A 17044-nucleotide genomic window follows, 5' to 3' on the forward strand; every position below is an offset into this window, starting at 1 on the left:
GTAGGAGAGGACCCAGAAATCTCTCTGGGAAATAATCTTAAATTCACTCACTGCCTTTGGGCCAGGAAGCTTATACTCTATGCCCCAGGTCATGATGCCCAGTAATCTTCGCTTGCCAATCCATTTTGGTGACTTGTACCTTAAACTGATTATATTCACAGCTATATATATATCCCTAGGGCATCTTCAGTACTGCTATCCCTCAGACCTAAAGTGCTTCATTTTTCTACTGCAAAATGACCTGGATAGAACTACTCACCCCATCCCAAATCTGTCTCTATCTCATATCCCAAGAGTTCATGACTTTCCTTGCAGGGGAAAAACTCCTAAGCATCATACCAAAAATATTAGTCATTATTATGTCATAATATTAAAAGACCTAACTCAATACCTTCATTTTAGAGAAGAATACATGCAGCATACCTTTGTAGCAGATATTGGGGAGAAAGACAGGAGATACAAATTATTATCTAACTGGATGAGACCATACTATACTAAAGAATGCTAACTTCTAATGAAAGTAATTCCAGAACCCAGAGGAAAAAGAAAAAAGAAAAAAAGAAAAAAAGAAAGAAAATAAATGGAATTTATTTCACTTTTATATAAAAGCTGTACACCCTATGGTCCAAGGTCAGTGGGACAGCTGTGACCCCCGATTCCAAACTTAAGGTTCTGTAGCTATGCCAAATGGGAAAAGATGCAAGTAGTTGGGGGACATACTCAGTCATTGTAAGGACTGATCTCATGGGTGGAGTGGAATGCTTTTCTTTACATCCCACAGGAAGGGGTATGCATTAGTCAGGGTCCACTGGATCTACCTTGGGCTTTTGAAACCTCAAAGCCCATCCCCAGTGACACATTTCCTCCAACAAGGCCACTCCTCCTAATCCTTCTCAAGTAGTGCCACTCGCTGATAACTAAGCATTCGAATGTATGAGCCTATGGGAGCCATTCTTATTCAAATCACCACATTCCACTCCCTCATAGGCCTGTAGCCATATCGTAATTCAAAATGCATTTTGTCCTACTTCAAAAGTCCCCATAGTCTATCACAGTTTCAACCCTGTTTAAAAATCTGAAGTTCAAAGTGATTTCAGAGACTGGACTATCTCTTAACTGTAACCCCTGTAAAATTAAAAAAACAGATTACATACTTCCAACATACAATGGCACAGACTATAAATTGCCTTTCCTAAAGGGAGAAAAGGAAACATAGTAAGAAAATGCTGGACCAAAGCAAGACCAAAACCTCGCAGGAAAAACTCTAAACTCTACATCTCCATGTTTAATGTCAACATACTCTTCAAATCTCCAGCTCTTCTCATTTTTGTTGACTGCAACACACTTCTTTGTTTGGGGGGGCAGTCCACTCCTTCTTAGCAGCTTTCCTTGGCAGGTATCTCATGACTGGCATCTCCAACGTCTTGGGGTCACCAACAAAATACAAGCTTCTCTTTCACAGCTTCACCCAATGGCTTCTCTAGTCATCCATGGAAGAACACCTCTGACACATGCCTGGCCTCAGCAGCTTTCCTTAACTGTAGATGGACATTCTATAACCCCTTTCTTGACTCTAAAACCAGAACCAGGTGGCTGAAACTGCCAAAAGCTGCTGCTTATTGGTGATGTAATGTGGACTCCTCATTCAAATACATTTGCATCAGCTTTGTTTTCAATGGCTTCCTTCACTGCTTAACCTTCTTTTTAATTCCTTTTCACAAGTTGTGAGCTTGGCTGGGTGAGGTCTTGATGTGAGGTTACCACTCTCTTTATTCCATTTAGCACTGGATTTAGCTCTATTATACTTTCTAATGCTCCTTTTCTTCTGCAACTGTGTATTTTGTATTTTTCTTGCTCCTTTTTAAAATATATCTGTATAAGTGTGGCCACTAATAACCATGTGTCACAGTTCTTATTAGGCTGTATTGAAATCTCCTCTGCCAAAGCCATTAATCCAAAACTCTTCAATTTAGCCTCAGGTAGATTAATTTTGGACAATGGAAGAAAGCATCCATATTCTTTGCCAAAATATCACAAGAATGGTCCCAAGGCCACTTATTAATATTCTTCTCCTGTGAAACCCCTTGAGCTAGGCTGTCATAATCTAAATGCTCTCAGCACCACTGTCTTTCACACTCTTTCAAGTATGGCACATTAAGCACTCAACTGCTTTCCTAACCCAAAGTCACAAAGTCCACATTCAGCCAACAAGCAGCATGGTCAGGCCTGTCACAGAAATACCCAACTCATTGGTACCAACCTCTGCCTTAGTCAATGTTCTATTGCTATGAAGAGACACCATGACCAAAGCAAATATTATAGAGAAAAGTATTTAATTGTGGCTTGCTTACAGTTCGAGAGATGTAGTCCATTTTCTTCATGGCAAGGAGCATGGAGGAATGCAGGCAGACAGGGTGCTGGGTCTGCAACCAGGAGGAATAGTGAGAGCCACTAGACCTGGGTCGGGCTTTTGAAAGCTCAAAGCTTACCTCCAATGACACACTTTATCCAACAAGGCCATACCTACCTCAACAAGGCCACACCTCCAAATCCTAAGTAGCATCACTCCCTGATGACTAAACATCCAAACATATGAGCTTATAGAAGGTTCATTCCTATTCAAAATGTGGCCCAAAAAGCCCTCATTACCACCATCCAGGGTTGTGTATCCCAGGGCTACACTGAACATCAAGGGAGATGCCAAAATACAGGTTTCCGGTTGTTCTAGCCTCACTTCTGTTTCTGTGATAGAAGATGAAAAGCATTTTAGGAGAGAAGGGAGTTTATCTGGTTTACAAACAGCTAGTGACATCACATCCAGGGTCCAGTGCAAAGAGGTAACATACACAGCCTTCCTTGCTTAGCACTCAGCTAGCTTTTTCTACTCCAGGGCCCAACCCCGGGAAATGGTGCCTTACACTATGGGAGTGGGTCTTCCCACCTCAATCAGCAATCAAGAAATCCTCCCAGAGATATGCATGATCCGAAAAATTCCTCTTAAAGAGTCTCCTCCCAGATGAGTCTAGGTTGTATCAAGTTGATAGGTTAAAGTAAAAAAACACAGATATTGTGCTGAAATTCAAGGTATGTAATATTTTTTAAAGCGTTGGTAATGAAACATTTTGATTGCAGAATCAGAAGCTATAAAACTAGAGGGAAACAGCCCCTTGACTTTAGTGTTAACAGTAGTTTTATTTTTAATAAAGCTTGGGCAACAAAAGCAAAATATGTAAGTGAAATTCCATCAAACTAAGAAGCTTCTGTAGCAGGGGATCAAACAACACAAGGAAAAGTCAACTTATAGATGAAGGATTGAAATAATATTTGCAAATCATATATCTAACGGGGCATTAAAATTCAGAATACACAAGGAATTCACAAAATTCGGTGGAGAAAAGAAAACGACCTGTTAAAAACAGGCGAAGGACTTGAATAGACCTCCCAAAGAAGACAAGTGCCCAGTCGATGTACAAAACGTCATCAGCTTCTGTAAATACCAGAAAATGCAACTCAAAACCACAGTGAGACGTTACATCATACATGCTGGGATACTGACTATTAAAAAAAAAAAAAAAAAAAAAAAAAAAAAAAAGGACAAGCTTTGTGAGAAACGGGGGTGGGGCTCTTGTAAATTGCTGGAAATATTGGAAAGCTATTTTGAGAAATAATATGGAGCTTTTTCAATTTTATTTATTTATTTATTTATTTTGGTTTTCTTTTTTTTGGACACAGGGTTTCTCTGTATAGCCTTAGCTGTCCTAGAACTCATGGCAATCTGCCTGCCTCTGCCTCCATGAGTGCTTGGGCTTTCTCAAATTTTGGAATAAAATTATCATAATTTTATTATGATAATTATTAATAATCCATAAACCCCAGACTGAGTACATACCCGAAGGACATGAAATCCATATGATGACAATATCCAAGGATGAAAAGATAAAAGAAAGCGCCGTGCACACCCTAGCAGAAGAATTCTATTAAGCCACAATAGAGGGGAATATTATCATTCGGAACAACATGGGTGAATTGAAAATACATTATGTTAAGTGAAATAAAGCAGCGAAGAGTGACTAGATAGTCTTATGAATGTGTGGAATACACACAAAGTTGACTCACAGAAAGAGGGAGGCAGAACGATAGTTGTCTGTAGAGAGCAAATAGACAAATGCAGGTCAAAGGGTACAAACTTTTAGTTATAAAATGAACAAACTGTGGGGATCTAATGTACAGCCTGGGCATGATATGTATGTTAATTAATTCTACTGCAGTAATCACTACTATATGTATGCATATATATCAAATAGTCATATTGCATATCAAGCAAGCATACACTGGACATAAATTAAATACTGATTAATTATTTTAAATGAAATTTTTAATTAACGAAGGAAAATGGATACTGTGAGAAGCCACCCCTTGTATGTATGCAAACTCACACAAATCTTACTGTACATTGTGAAGATACAGCAGCCAACCAGGCCACACTGTGCACAGGCATTTAGCTTAGGGGTGTCCCCAGCAAGCCTTCCCTGCACCCCTCAGCTGCAGCGTACTCCTGACTCTCAGAGTACCCTCTGCCTGGAAGTTTCTTTCATCCATCACAAAGCTTTGCTCACCCCTGTGCTATAAACATATCAAGCGCCATGATTTTCTATTTCCCACGTTTACAAGCCCTCAGTCTGCACTGAGCCTAGCGAACTGTGGGTGCTCAGTAATCATTTGCTAAACGGAGAGCTCATTAGCAGACAGTAGGCGTTGCGTCTCCAGGCACCACAGAGACAAGATGACTGTTCGTGGTTGCTGTCGACGTAATGATAGCTGAGGCCAAAGCACATCCACTGCTCCTGCACTGGCCTCGGTGTTTTCTGGATAGCAGGGCTATTGGATCCTCACATGAGTCCTATCAGGTGGGTAGCCTGTGTTAGTCCCACTTGGCACATAAAGCAACTCTAGAATAGAAATTTAAAGGGTTTTCCCGTACACAGCAAGGTAGTAATTACTGGATCTGGAGTGTGCATTTGGCTGACCCCGTAACCAAGGCTCTCAGTCGTCATGTCTCATTAGGTGGGATGGGGACCCTTTTTAACATGATCAAGAGTGACGAGCAGAAACCAAGAGACCACCTCCACGGTAGGAACCAGTGATTAACGACATGAGGGATGGGAGCCAGACTAATCCCTTAGCAACTCTCTTCCAACAGCAACAGGGCAGCCGGTCCTGCAGCTAGCCTGTATGTGCACACCCACGTCAGTGCTGCCGAGCTGTGCATCCCAAGGTGCACAGCATCTGAGATGAAGCTAGGGGCCGAAATTTCAGGTGCTTCAAACAAAACAGCCAAACCTTCTAATACCCTCACACTTGACCCCCGCCACGTTCCCCAATCCAGTGGGTGACTTCAGGTCCCAAGTCACTCAGACAAAAAAAGAAAATGACAAGAGACCCCGCACAGCAGTGGACTACGGATCAGAGATGACCCACACCTGCAGAGCAGGCATCCGGGGACATTCTGACCAGAGTGGCATCACAGGCGCATCAGCTCATCATTCATGGGCTGACGAATCTTAGCTGACTAGGAGAGAGGGCTGGGGGCTGAGAGACAGGGGTTTGTTGGTGCTCTGCCACGGAAGCAGGGATAAGAATCTCCCCAAATTTTAAAAGCAACCTGGGTGTACTGCAGGGGAGGGAGGTGGGGTTGACTTGTAATTTGGAAGGGGAAAAGACAACAAGATTTGATTTCACGGCCGATCCAGCAATAATAGCATAATCCCATCCGTTTGCAGCAAATACAATCTGAAACATTCAACCTCCCATAAAGGTATATCACCTTCACTGTAGCAAACTGCAGATTAAGCTTTTTTTTTTTTTTAATGCTGTTCAAATTGCCTGTGAAGCAACCTTTCATGAGATATGATGGCTCAAACAATTTTGGAAAGAGCAGAAGACAAAGAATACATTTTTACCCCGAACTGGTTTCCTTGGAAACACAGAAAAATGTAATACCACATCTCCTAAGGTGGTTCAAGGACCAGGGCTCCTCTTAATTTTTTTTTCAGCAGTGTTTAACATCTGCATGTTCCTCTCTCAGCAGAGGGAAGCTGGATGGATGGAGTAGACTCTTCTAAAAGCCCAGGTTTCCTTTCATTAACTGACTGCCCGTTCTACAGAAAGAAATTAGAGGAGCACCTCCATTGCCCTCTGAAACAGTTGGAAGTAAGACATTAAGATAAACTTACACCATTTTGCTCTACCATTAAAAAAAAAAAAATCCTCAAACCTCAACTAAGAAATCAAGGTGGAAGAAGTCAACCCAACTCTAAAAAAAATCACGTCTAAAGCGGTCTGCCTCCAGGTCTGTAAATACCATTTATTTAAACTTTATTTCCGCTTTGGCTCTCCATCCAGCCCTGTGATGTTCTGGCATATGCAGGCTGACAGGGAGGTGCCTGAATTAGCTTAGAACTCGGAATTGCACGTTCCGAGTCCATGTGCAAGGGGTAGGGGTGGCAGGGCAGCTCAGGCTCGGGTGGGAGAAGCTGCTCCCTAGGGACCTTTTAAGGAGCAGGATGTTAGGATGACACGTCTGTGGTCCTGATTTCCTCCATCCTAACTGGCGAGGAAAGGGAACCCTGAAAAGTCTGGGGGAACATCTGGACTGTGTGGGAAGGAATTAAATTTGATTTTAAAATAAATAGGGAATCAAAGCTTCAAGTTTCACTTTTTCAAAAAAAACTTGGGATGGAAAGCAAAAGGATGTTCTCAGGAAGTCTTGGGACTTTGTGGGGAGTGAGGGAAAGATGGCCCTTGCTCTGTGTTCTTACACGTCATCAGCCCTGGGACTCAGAGAAACACACTGGTGGAGGGGAAGAGGCTGCCCACCTGTGTGTGTGAGAGTATGAGTGTCAGTGTGTGTGTGAGAGGGTGAGGATGTATGGATTTGCATGTGTGTGCAAGAGTGTGTGTGCATTTATGTGTGAGGGTGTACGTGGGTATGCATGTATGTGAGCGTGTGTGAAAAAAAGAGCGTGTGTGTGTGTGAGAGAGAGAGAGAGAGAGAGCATGTGCATGATAGAAAGTGTGAGAGAGTGTTTGTGACAGTGTATATGAGTAGGTTTGCATGAGTATACGTATGTGTGTGAGTGTGTGTGAGAATGTGTGTTTGAATGTGTGGGTGTGTGAATGTGTGTGTGTAAAATGGCAGACAGAAGTCTAAGGTACCCAACTCTATCTCCACCATTTTTTTTTAATAACAGTATCAATCCCAGAGCTCATTGTTCACAGACTGGCTGAAATGACTGGCTGGCAGGCTCTGGGGATCCCCATCTCCACCCCAGCACTGGGGTCACAAGTGCACTACCACACCTGGCTTTTCTGCAAGGAATCTGAGCTCAGGTCCTGGTGCTTACACAGCCAGTATTTTATCCGATGGGCCATCTCCTTGGCTTCTCCTATTTTTCTTTCTGTCTGGGCAGCAAGACTGCATGAACAAGATGCTGAGAAGAAACATCTTTCATTTGAAGACAATACCAGTTCTTTTGCATTCAGGGCCTTAATGGGAGATTATTGGTATGGCATCTACTGTAGTCATCAATACATATTTAGCAAGCTTTATAGGGAGACGCCATATGAGGAATTGTGCAGGACAAGGCTAGGAACTAAGAAATGCCAAAGCGACGAAAGCTTGTGGACACACACAGGCTTCTGCTAAAGGACCTGGCAGGGCAGGACCCCAGTTCCCATCCCACATGGTTTTACTGTGGGCTAAACTGAATTTAAATGAACGTAAGAGCCTTCATCCAAAGATGGGGGATTCCGTTTCAGAAGCAGCCTATGGAAAAGGTGGAGAAGCGATGAGGCCATCCTCCCTGCTCTTCTCAGTCTGAAAAGAGGGCAGGGGTAGGGCTCTTGCCCAGCATGTAAAGGATCCCATATATACACACTCCTGCTGAACACATCACGCTTAATGCATGAGCCCTTGAAAGCCCAGGCCCAAGCTTCACAGCTGGAAGCTTCTGTGCGTCTGGAGATGGTACAATCCCCACATTCCAGGGAAGAACTGGGGATACGTGCAGTTTGAGGAGGAGTGTGCACACGGGCATGCAAGGTGGTAAAACCAGCAGTGGGGATTTTTGTAGGAGCCCGTGGCCTAAAGAGGTAGGGCTACATTCGACCTTATCCAGCTGGGTCATCCCGGGAGATTGCCACCGCCTGAGTCCCTCTGCTTGCAGGTCTGGAGTGGCCACCTCAGGAAGGCAAGATAAGTGTTCAAAGTGCAGTCCACCATGAACCAAGCACTTAGCAGAGACTGGCCAGGGAATACCATTCAGCCTTGGCAGTGTGGACTGGAGCCCCGGGTCTGTAGCTGGTGTGCCCTAGAGGGCTAGCAGCCTTCAAGCTTGAGCAGATCACGGTTTATTTTCAGCCTGTATGTGGACAGGTGCCATCCCAGGGCACAAGAGGGAGTAAGGTTGGATACTAGAGTTAAGTAGCTGGAGAAAATCACTCACATTTTCCGTCTCTATTTCTTCACGTCAATGGGCAATTTCCTCCATCTTGCCTTTCCAGGTGATCAGAGGCTACCCTCTGGGAATATTGACAAGATCCAGGGATTCTAGCACCCTCGGGTGTGTCTCAGTTGTCCTGAAGGTTCTGGCGATGCATGCAAGCTCACTGAGCGTGCTCTCATATCTAGATGTGGTGTGTAAGACCATTAGGCTGAGTGACAGTACAGTAAGCAGTCTCTAGGACCTGAACGCGTTTAAACAAACATGACATTCTACGAGGTTAATGTGACTCAATAGGTGTTCCGTGTAATTTTATGCTTTAATGGTAAAATTAAAATACATTTTTCTCAGAATATCGGGATACCAGCTGTCAAGTAAGGGGGAAAATAATCTCAGCACACAAATTGTATTCCTAGATGAGGATTGTGGGATGCCTGCGTGCAGCCGGCAGGAAATGGAGTTTTAATAATGCAGCGTTCCCCTTGGCTCATCCTCGCTCTCGTTTTGATGTTAGGATCACAAGGATGGTAGCAGAATTCTAGTGGTCAAAACAAACAAGTGTGTTTTCCAGAAAATGACTGCTAGAGAAATTTGAAATTGATTCATTTAGTCAGCAAACGTTCTGCAGATCATAATTCATGGGCCGTTCAAGGGGCTGGAGAAAACGAACAAGTCAAAAGATGAGCATGCCACAGTAGAAGGTACACTAGTCTGTGACTCACAGCTAGAAGAGGGCTCCTCCACAGCCTGTGGGCCTGCATGGAGCTTAAGAAAACATCTTTAGGGGTGGGAAGATTCCTTAGCCAGTAAAATAATTGCCAAACAAGCATGAGTACCTAAAATTGGATCCTTGGCACTGATAAAAAAAAAAAAAGGTCAAGCATGGTGGCATGGCAGAGTTGATAAGATATCTTATCAAAATGGGTTTATTGGGCAACCAGTCTAGGCAAATTGAGGGATTCCTGCTCAGTGAGAATCCTGAGTTCTATCGCCAGAAAGTTCAGTGGAAGGAGAGAATTAACTCTCCAAAGTTATCCTCTCACCTCCAAACTCCACCATGGCACACATGTGCTACAGTCATGCACACCTGCATCATTCACACCCCTCCACTCTAATAGAAAATGAAATAATTTAAAACTGAGGTAGAAAGTGATTGATGAAGACACGTAGCATCAACTTCTGGCCTCCAAAGACAGTATGTGCACATGTACAAACTTGTGTACACATACACACATACACACACACACACACACACACACACAAGGTTACTTGGAAGTGTTCCCAAGTTGTACCTTAAAAGATGAGCAGGTAAATGGTGGGACCTGGAAAGGATCATCCTGAGTGAGCTGTCCCAGAAGCAGAAAGACACACATGGTATATACTCACTCATATAGACATATAACATAGGATAAACCTACTAAAATCTGTACATCTAAAGAAACTAAGCAAGAGAGAGGACCCTGACTAAAACGCTCAATCCCCATCCCAAAAGGCAAAGAGGATGGACATCAGAAGAAGAAGAAAACAGGAAACAACCTAGGAACCTGCCACAGAGGGCCTCTGAAAGGTTCTGCCCTTCAGACTATCAAAGAAGACACTGAGACTTATGGCCAACTGTTGGGCAGAGTACATGGAATCTTATGTAAGAAGTGGGAAATAATAAGATCTGGAGAGGACAGGAACCCCACAAGGAGAGCAACAGAACCAGAAAATTTGAACACAGGGGTCTTCCCAGAGACTCATACTCCAACCAAGTACCAGGCATGGAGATAACCTAGAACCCCTGCACAGATGTAGCCCATGGCAGTTTAGTGTCCAAGTGGGTTCCATAGTAATGGGAAGAGGGACTGCCTCTGACATAATCTGATTGGTCTGCTCTTTGATCACCTCCCCCTGAGGGGGGATCAGCCTTACCAGGCCATAGAAGATGACAATGCAGCCACTCCTGATGAGATCTGATAGACTAAGATCAGAAGGAAGGAGAGGAAGACCTCCCCTATCAGTGGACTTGGGGAGGGGCATTCATGAAGAAGGGGAAAGGAGGGTGGGATTGGGAGGGGAAGAGGGAGGGGTTTATGGGGGGATACAAAGTGAATAAAGTGTAATTAATAAAATAAAATAAACAATAAAACATTTCCAGGCACACACACAAAAAAAAAAGATGAGCAGGAATTAGCTATGGAAATAGTATTTTGTTGATGGGTATCATTGTGAGTTTTTCTGTTGTTGTAATAAAATTCCTTGATAGATGCAGCTTAAGAGAGAAAAGGTTTATTTTGGTGTACTGTTCAAGGTACATGATGGTAAGAAGCCTGGGTGACAGAAAGAGAGAGGCCGATGCTCCTTCTCAGGAGCTGTGGCCTTGTTGGAAGCAGTGAGCCCCTGGGGGTGGGCTTTGAGGTTTGCGTAGCCCATCCTCTTCCCAGTTAGAGCCCTGCTCCTCCCCCTCTCCCTTTGCCCCTGCTTGTGTATCAGAGGTGAGCTCTCAGCAACTGCTCTAGCCCTCTGGAACCACAGAGCCCCTAATTAAATGCTTTCTTCTAGAGGTCGCCTTGGTCGGGTGTTCTTGTCACAGCCAAAGAAAAGTAATCAAGACAGGAAATGACAAGTCTATCTGCAGCAGGATAGGGTCTTCCCACCTCAGCTGATCTGAATAGTCCTTCACAGGTATGTGCAATTGCCTCCTATATCAACTAACAATCAAGAAACTACCCCATAGACTAATCTGACTGAGGCAATTCTTTAAGCGAGGCTCCCTTCTCCCAGAAATGTGAAGCTGGTAACCGAGGTTGGCCTTCATGGGTGGCTTAGAGCTATCCCACAAGAAAGGGCAGATGTATGGAAGTGAAAGTCGAGGCCCTATGAATGTGTCTCCTGTAAGAACAGATCTAAGACAGACGGATGCTAAGACTTCGTCTCTGAAGTCAGATCACGTTATTCAGTCCTATGCTTTACAGTAATATCAATAACAAGTGAAATTACTCTTCTTTTGTCCTGACGTCCCATGCAGGGCCTTTATGTCTTTAAGTATGGCCAGTCTTGGGGATGGGGGGGGAGGGTGAAAAGGCTTATCATTTTAGTTTCACATTCTTCAGTATTAATCAAGAAAAACAAGTTTACATTAACTTTGGAAAACAAAAGGAGAATTTCCTCTTTTTTTGTTCATTGACTTTCTTCTTTTTTTTTAATCTCAATTTTATTCAAGTTTGTCGTTGTCACCTCTTCTCCATACACACAAGTTGTTCTAACCCTGTGTATTGTGTGAGTCTATTCCCCACTGGCTTGTAGCACCCATGTGGTGACTTTGACCTCTGTCACCACAGCTGAGCTACAACTCCCCTTTCCAAAATCCTCTTCTCTGTGTGGTTCCAGGAAGAGACAGTTCAGGAAAAATCTGGAAGTTGGTCGCGACGCAGCTGTGCTTTGAAGGTCACTGCAGGGTGCAAGGTGCTGCGCCAGCTCCTGTGGGCTTCTGGCTGGGACAGCACCCAGGCCTGCTGCTCCTTGTCTGAGGACTAAGCCTGCTGCACACTGGCATCTGTGTCGCGCAGCGTCACCTACAGCTCCCCGACAGCCTCAAGGGTGGAGGGTGAGAGAACAGATTTGGCTCCATGTTTCTCTGTTTCTCCCAATGTCCTCTTTCTCCCAGCTCCAGATCCAGGCTAGTCACTGTGGGCCAGACTGATCTCTGCTGGCTCAGACCCTAACACCATTTCCATGAGGCCTCATGACTGAGCAAGGTCTACATCCCATCCTCAGTCCTTTATCTCACAGTGTCTTAAACTCAGTGTTATTGACATTGGAAGTAGCTGAATCTTTGTTATTATCTTATGTAATCCTGTGCATTACAAAATGTTAGCAGCATTCAGTCATCTCTGTTTATTAAGTTCAGTAGCGCCTGCATCCAAGTTGTGACTGTAAAAATATTGTTCAGGACAAACATTCAAATGACCCCTGGGGATAAACCCTGTTGGAAACTACTCTTTTGTCTTACTAGAAATGGTTTTGCTCCTCTGTGTGACTCCTAAGGTAGATCATCAGGTGTATTAAATGTTTTTAAAAGATTTCTTACGTCCTTTTCCCCCCTTATTATTCCATCCGCTGATCAATAGGTGCATTTATGTCAATACTATGCTTTTAAAAACTGTAATCGTTTACAAGCAAGTAAATACAATCTGCCATGCTCTTTCTTTTGATCATCTGGGATTTGTCACATATTTACTTACCAATAGACAGCATCTCTCTTAAGCCAGTCCATAAAAAAGATGTTTCAAACTCATGTTCAGGATCCACTTGAAATGCATATTAAATTTTGTGGCAAGAGATCGTATGTTTCTAGTTACTTTGAGTCTCAATATATTTCTAATTACCCTGCTTTTCCAGCATCCTATCTAAGAGTCTTAAAGTACCTGGCAGGTATTGGGGCATGATCTGTCCACAGCATAGGTAAAATTACTGCTTGCACAGAACTAGATCCCAACATGTTCAAGAGATCCTGAAAGGGGCATAAGCGAAGATTCCCTTTCTGGGTCTCATCTGGGCTTCTATAAAAAGAAACAAACTTTGTCAACTCCTAAATGTGACCCAGAATCCAGGGTGTTCATCTGCAGTGGGAGGAGGGGCAGGGGAGCAGGAATACACAGCCATGAAAAGGAGAAGTTGCTGCTGTAGCAGGCAATGAAGCATCGTTAGAGCGCATATCACATGTTGGTCTCATTTATTATTTAAACTCCACCTGCTTCCAAAAGGGTGTCACACAGCTTTCAGTGGAAAGCATGGATATGAAGGGCCCTACCGATCCTAAAACTCCTGTCAGCAGCAAAAGGCAAGAAGGAGATAAGGTAACACACGGAAGGAAGATTTCTATAGTATAATTATTCCAGCTTACCTGTAAATTTCCATCACACACACATATACACAGAGAGAAGGGGACAGAGGCAGAGAAACAGAGACAGAGAGACAGAGACAGACATAGAGCTCACTGATACACAGCTGTCTTTAGCTAGCAGGTCATCAGGAGGTGCATGAAGAGCCTCCAAAAAACTCTGGCTCCCTCAGTCAGCAGAGAGCTGGTCAAGGACAGAAGGTCTAAGTCCCTTGTGAAACACCCAAACCTACAGGACCCTTGCCTAGTTTTGTTTTGGTGTGTGTGTTTATGTGTGTGTGTGTGTGTGTGTGTGTGTGTGTATGTGTGTGTGTGTGTGTGTGTGTGTGTGTGCTTCAACTACCAGTCTTTTGCATCCAAGGGAAAATTATCCTTCTAGAACAATTCTTCTTATCTGTCTGCTTGCCACACTTATCCTGAGAGTTTACTAATGAAAATAAGATCCCAGAACTATCTTCCATAGAACTCATAGTCAACTGAGGAATGTAAACATAAGCAAATCATTAAAATTAATTTTGATGATGCTCTAGAGGAAAGTGGAAGGAGGTATCATTGCATGGCTTAGGCTCAGGAACCCTGACTATAGGTGATGAGGAAATGAAGAAATGACATACACCGAAGAAACCACACACACACACACACACACACACACACACACACACGTGGGGGTCAAGTGGTCTAGACTCCCAGATGGAGAACCACAGTATCCAGAAGCTCACTGTGTTTATTATATGCAGTTGAAGAGGGAAGTGGGGCCATGACATCCGTCTGAACAAGGAGAGAAGGGATTATGGCACACAGCTGAACAAGAAGGCAGGCTTGGCTACTTCTTGTAGGAGCAATCTCTATTAGGGAATAGTCTTTAGGTTGTAAAGCTCTGAAGGGAATAAAGCAACAGTGGATATTTTCTGCGTACTCTATTGACATTCATGCTCCAGCCAAAGGAAGGCTTGCCATCCTCAGAGCCTCGCCCTGGGAAAGATTGCCCATCGTAGGGGAGGCATTGGCGTCACAGTCAGCCACACACGTTCACTCAGGGCTTCACTTCATGCCTACGGAAGACTAGAATACAAAAGGGTGTCAGGAGATGCCAATGCACTGGAAACTGAAATGGAGCAAGAGGATCCCACTTGTACAAAGAAATCACAGAACTGGGTGGCCTGTTTCAGGGGAGGCGGAACAGATGCGGGGTGCAGAGTACAAGTCCATGGAGGCCTGGGACCTGGGTAGAGTTAAATTATGAAGGCTTTATTATGCAAAGTTAGCTACCTGGCCATCCAAGTCATTTCATTCAGGGAGTAATGAACTGAGATCCTGGATGGAGGTGTTTAGTTTAAGATCCTATATCCAAGGGGCTCAGTTGCACAAACCCCTAGCAACAATCCCCATTACCACATAAAACAGATATGGTATCCTATGCCTGTAATCCTAGCACTCAAGAGATGGAGGCAGGAGAATCTGACATCCTTACTGGTCAGTGGGATCTGGTATCTCTTACTGGTCCATGGGATTTGACATCCCTCACTGGTCTGCTTCCATTAAAACTTGCTCACTTCTTGTACCCAAAGCTGAGCAAATGCCGTAGGAAAGTATTTTTTATAAGCTTGAACCAGGACACAGATGTGATTTACAACACCAGAAAATCCAAAAAAGGCTTGGGATGCAAGGTCATTCTAGACCACATACATAGCTTAGAGTTTGAGGCCAGCCTGGGCTACATGAAACTTAGTCTCAAAATAAACGACCCAGCAAACTAAGGAAAGATCCTTCAATCCCCACCTAGAAGGCTCACGTAGAGACTCGAATTCATCAAAGAAAGAAAAAAAAATCCTCACCCAGAGCAAACTAGTGCTGCACAAAGGGCTTTCTACATGAACTCAGTGTTCATCCTCAGAGCTGCACTGCATGGCCTTCCTCATCCTTAAGCAGATAATGAGAGACTCTGAACAGCAGCTCTCCTTAAACACAGCCAAGAAGAGAAATAAAGTCAGCAGCAGGGGGCTGCTTCCAAGAATAAATCTAGCAGTTTGAGGAAGGGGGAAAAAAAAAGAAAGAGAAGCCACATCTGCGAGTCATCTAAAAATACATTCTGTGGTGAAGGACGCACAGGTACTTTCTGCCTCTGTGTAGTTAGAGAATAAAATGCAGCCTGCCACTATTAATGCCAGTGATGAATGCAGGATTCAGGAGAATGTGAAGCCCAGGGCAACACAGCTGAATGAGGGGCGGGAGCTCAAAATTAGATGGGGACGACAATGAGTTCAGGTAAAGCCCAAGAGTTTAGGACAGAGGAGTGCATAAGAAATAGATCTATTCTAAATGCCTGGGGCAGAATAAGACTCAGGGAAGGGTCAAAGCTGCAGTTCTGTTCTCCAGCTCTCCAGGAGGAAAGACAGGTCCACTGACCTTGCTCATTCTCTGATCATCACTCTTCTCTTCCAGCATCCTCTGCAGGTTCTCCATGGAATTTGACATTCCTCACTGGTCCACGGGATATGATATTCCCCACTGGTCCATGGAATCTGGCATCCCTCACTGGTCCATGGGATCCAGCATCCATCACTGGTTCATGGGCTTTGACATCTCTCACTGGTCCATGGGATTTGACATCCCTCACTGTTCTTCCATAAAAGTTTGCTCACTGCTTGTGTCCAAAGCTGAGCAAATCCAGTAGGAAAGAAATATTTTTTTAATGAGCTTGAACATGGAACATAGACATGATTTACAATACCAGAAAATCCAGGGAATCCAATCCAATTGGTATGCAATCCAGCCATTTTGTTTGTTTGTTTTAAGATGATTGTCTTAAAGATGCATGCACTGAGCATCAGTTGTGACCTGCTGTTTGATATAGAAGGTCTTCTGATAGGGCTGTGTGGCCATGCTTGTCGGCCTTTTAAAGGCCAGAATGATTTGTTTGGTTTGTTCTTCCTCTGTGAACCAATCTTTCACAGTCTCCCATGGTTTTCATGGCTGCCTCACAGATGGCTCTCAGACTAAGGTTACTTATGGTCACTTCCTCCCAGAATCCCTTCTACAGATGTGTCCTCGGAGTTTTAAACTCAGCTAGCAGAATCCAGATCCAATAGACATAGCGCATGACTATCACCTAACCCTTTGGAAGCTGAGGTGGAAAATAGTGAGTGCAAAGTCAGCTGTGCAATGGGTTGTCTTAGAGAGAAAAAGCTTGCTGAGAGGGAGAAGGAAAGAAAGAAGAAAGGCAGGAGTAGGTGAGGAAGTAAGAGGGGACATGGCAAGTAACAAGGCCTCTTCCGTGAGCTCCCCACTCACTTTAAGTTTAGAAGGAATGCCCACCCAGCAAGGTGACTCCTCTCTCTTTCTGCACTCACCCCTACGCTGACACCACACAGCAGAGTTGACCACGGTGTTGACAAAGCCCTCTATGCTATCTATGCATAGTGCAGAAAATACTGGTGGGCCCAGGAGCGAAAGTGTCTCCCTCTTCCCCATAGGAAGGCACTGGCTCTTGACCATCCCTCGCCTATACAGAAGGAAGAACCAAGATTAAATGTGTCATATGAAAGCACCACAACCCAGTAAAAGCCCATTTCAATATCCCATGCTTCTGGTTTTCCTAGGTGAGCTTTCATATCTATACATAATTCCATATTGTTACTTTAGATGTTTGTCATAGAGC

At 44.0% G+C, this 17044-nt stretch overlaps 1 protein-coding gene across 1 annotated transcript in view; it reads left to right on the forward strand.

The window, feature by feature from the left end:
* The window catches only part of Sema6a (semaphorin 6A), a 140253-nt gene extending 129089 nt beyond the window's left edge, over nucleotides 1-11164 (forward strand). The window contains exon 20 of the mRNA XM_060377298.1: nucleotides 11046-11164. Within this exon, the coding sequence (XP_060233281.1) occupies nucleotides 11046-11149 (104 nt within the window). The 3' untranslated portion in view covers nucleotides 11150-11164. The remainder of the gene's footprint in view (nucleotides 1-11045) is intronic.
* Nucleotides 11165-17044: the final 5880 nt, after the last annotated feature.

This window comes from Meriones unguiculatus, chromosome 2 (genome assembly GCF_030254825.1).
Source record: "Meriones unguiculatus strain TT.TT164.6M chromosome 2, Bangor_MerUng_6.1, whole genome shotgun sequence".
Classification (NCBI taxonomy): Eukaryota; Metazoa; Chordata; class Mammalia; order Rodentia; family Muridae; genus Meriones; species Meriones unguiculatus.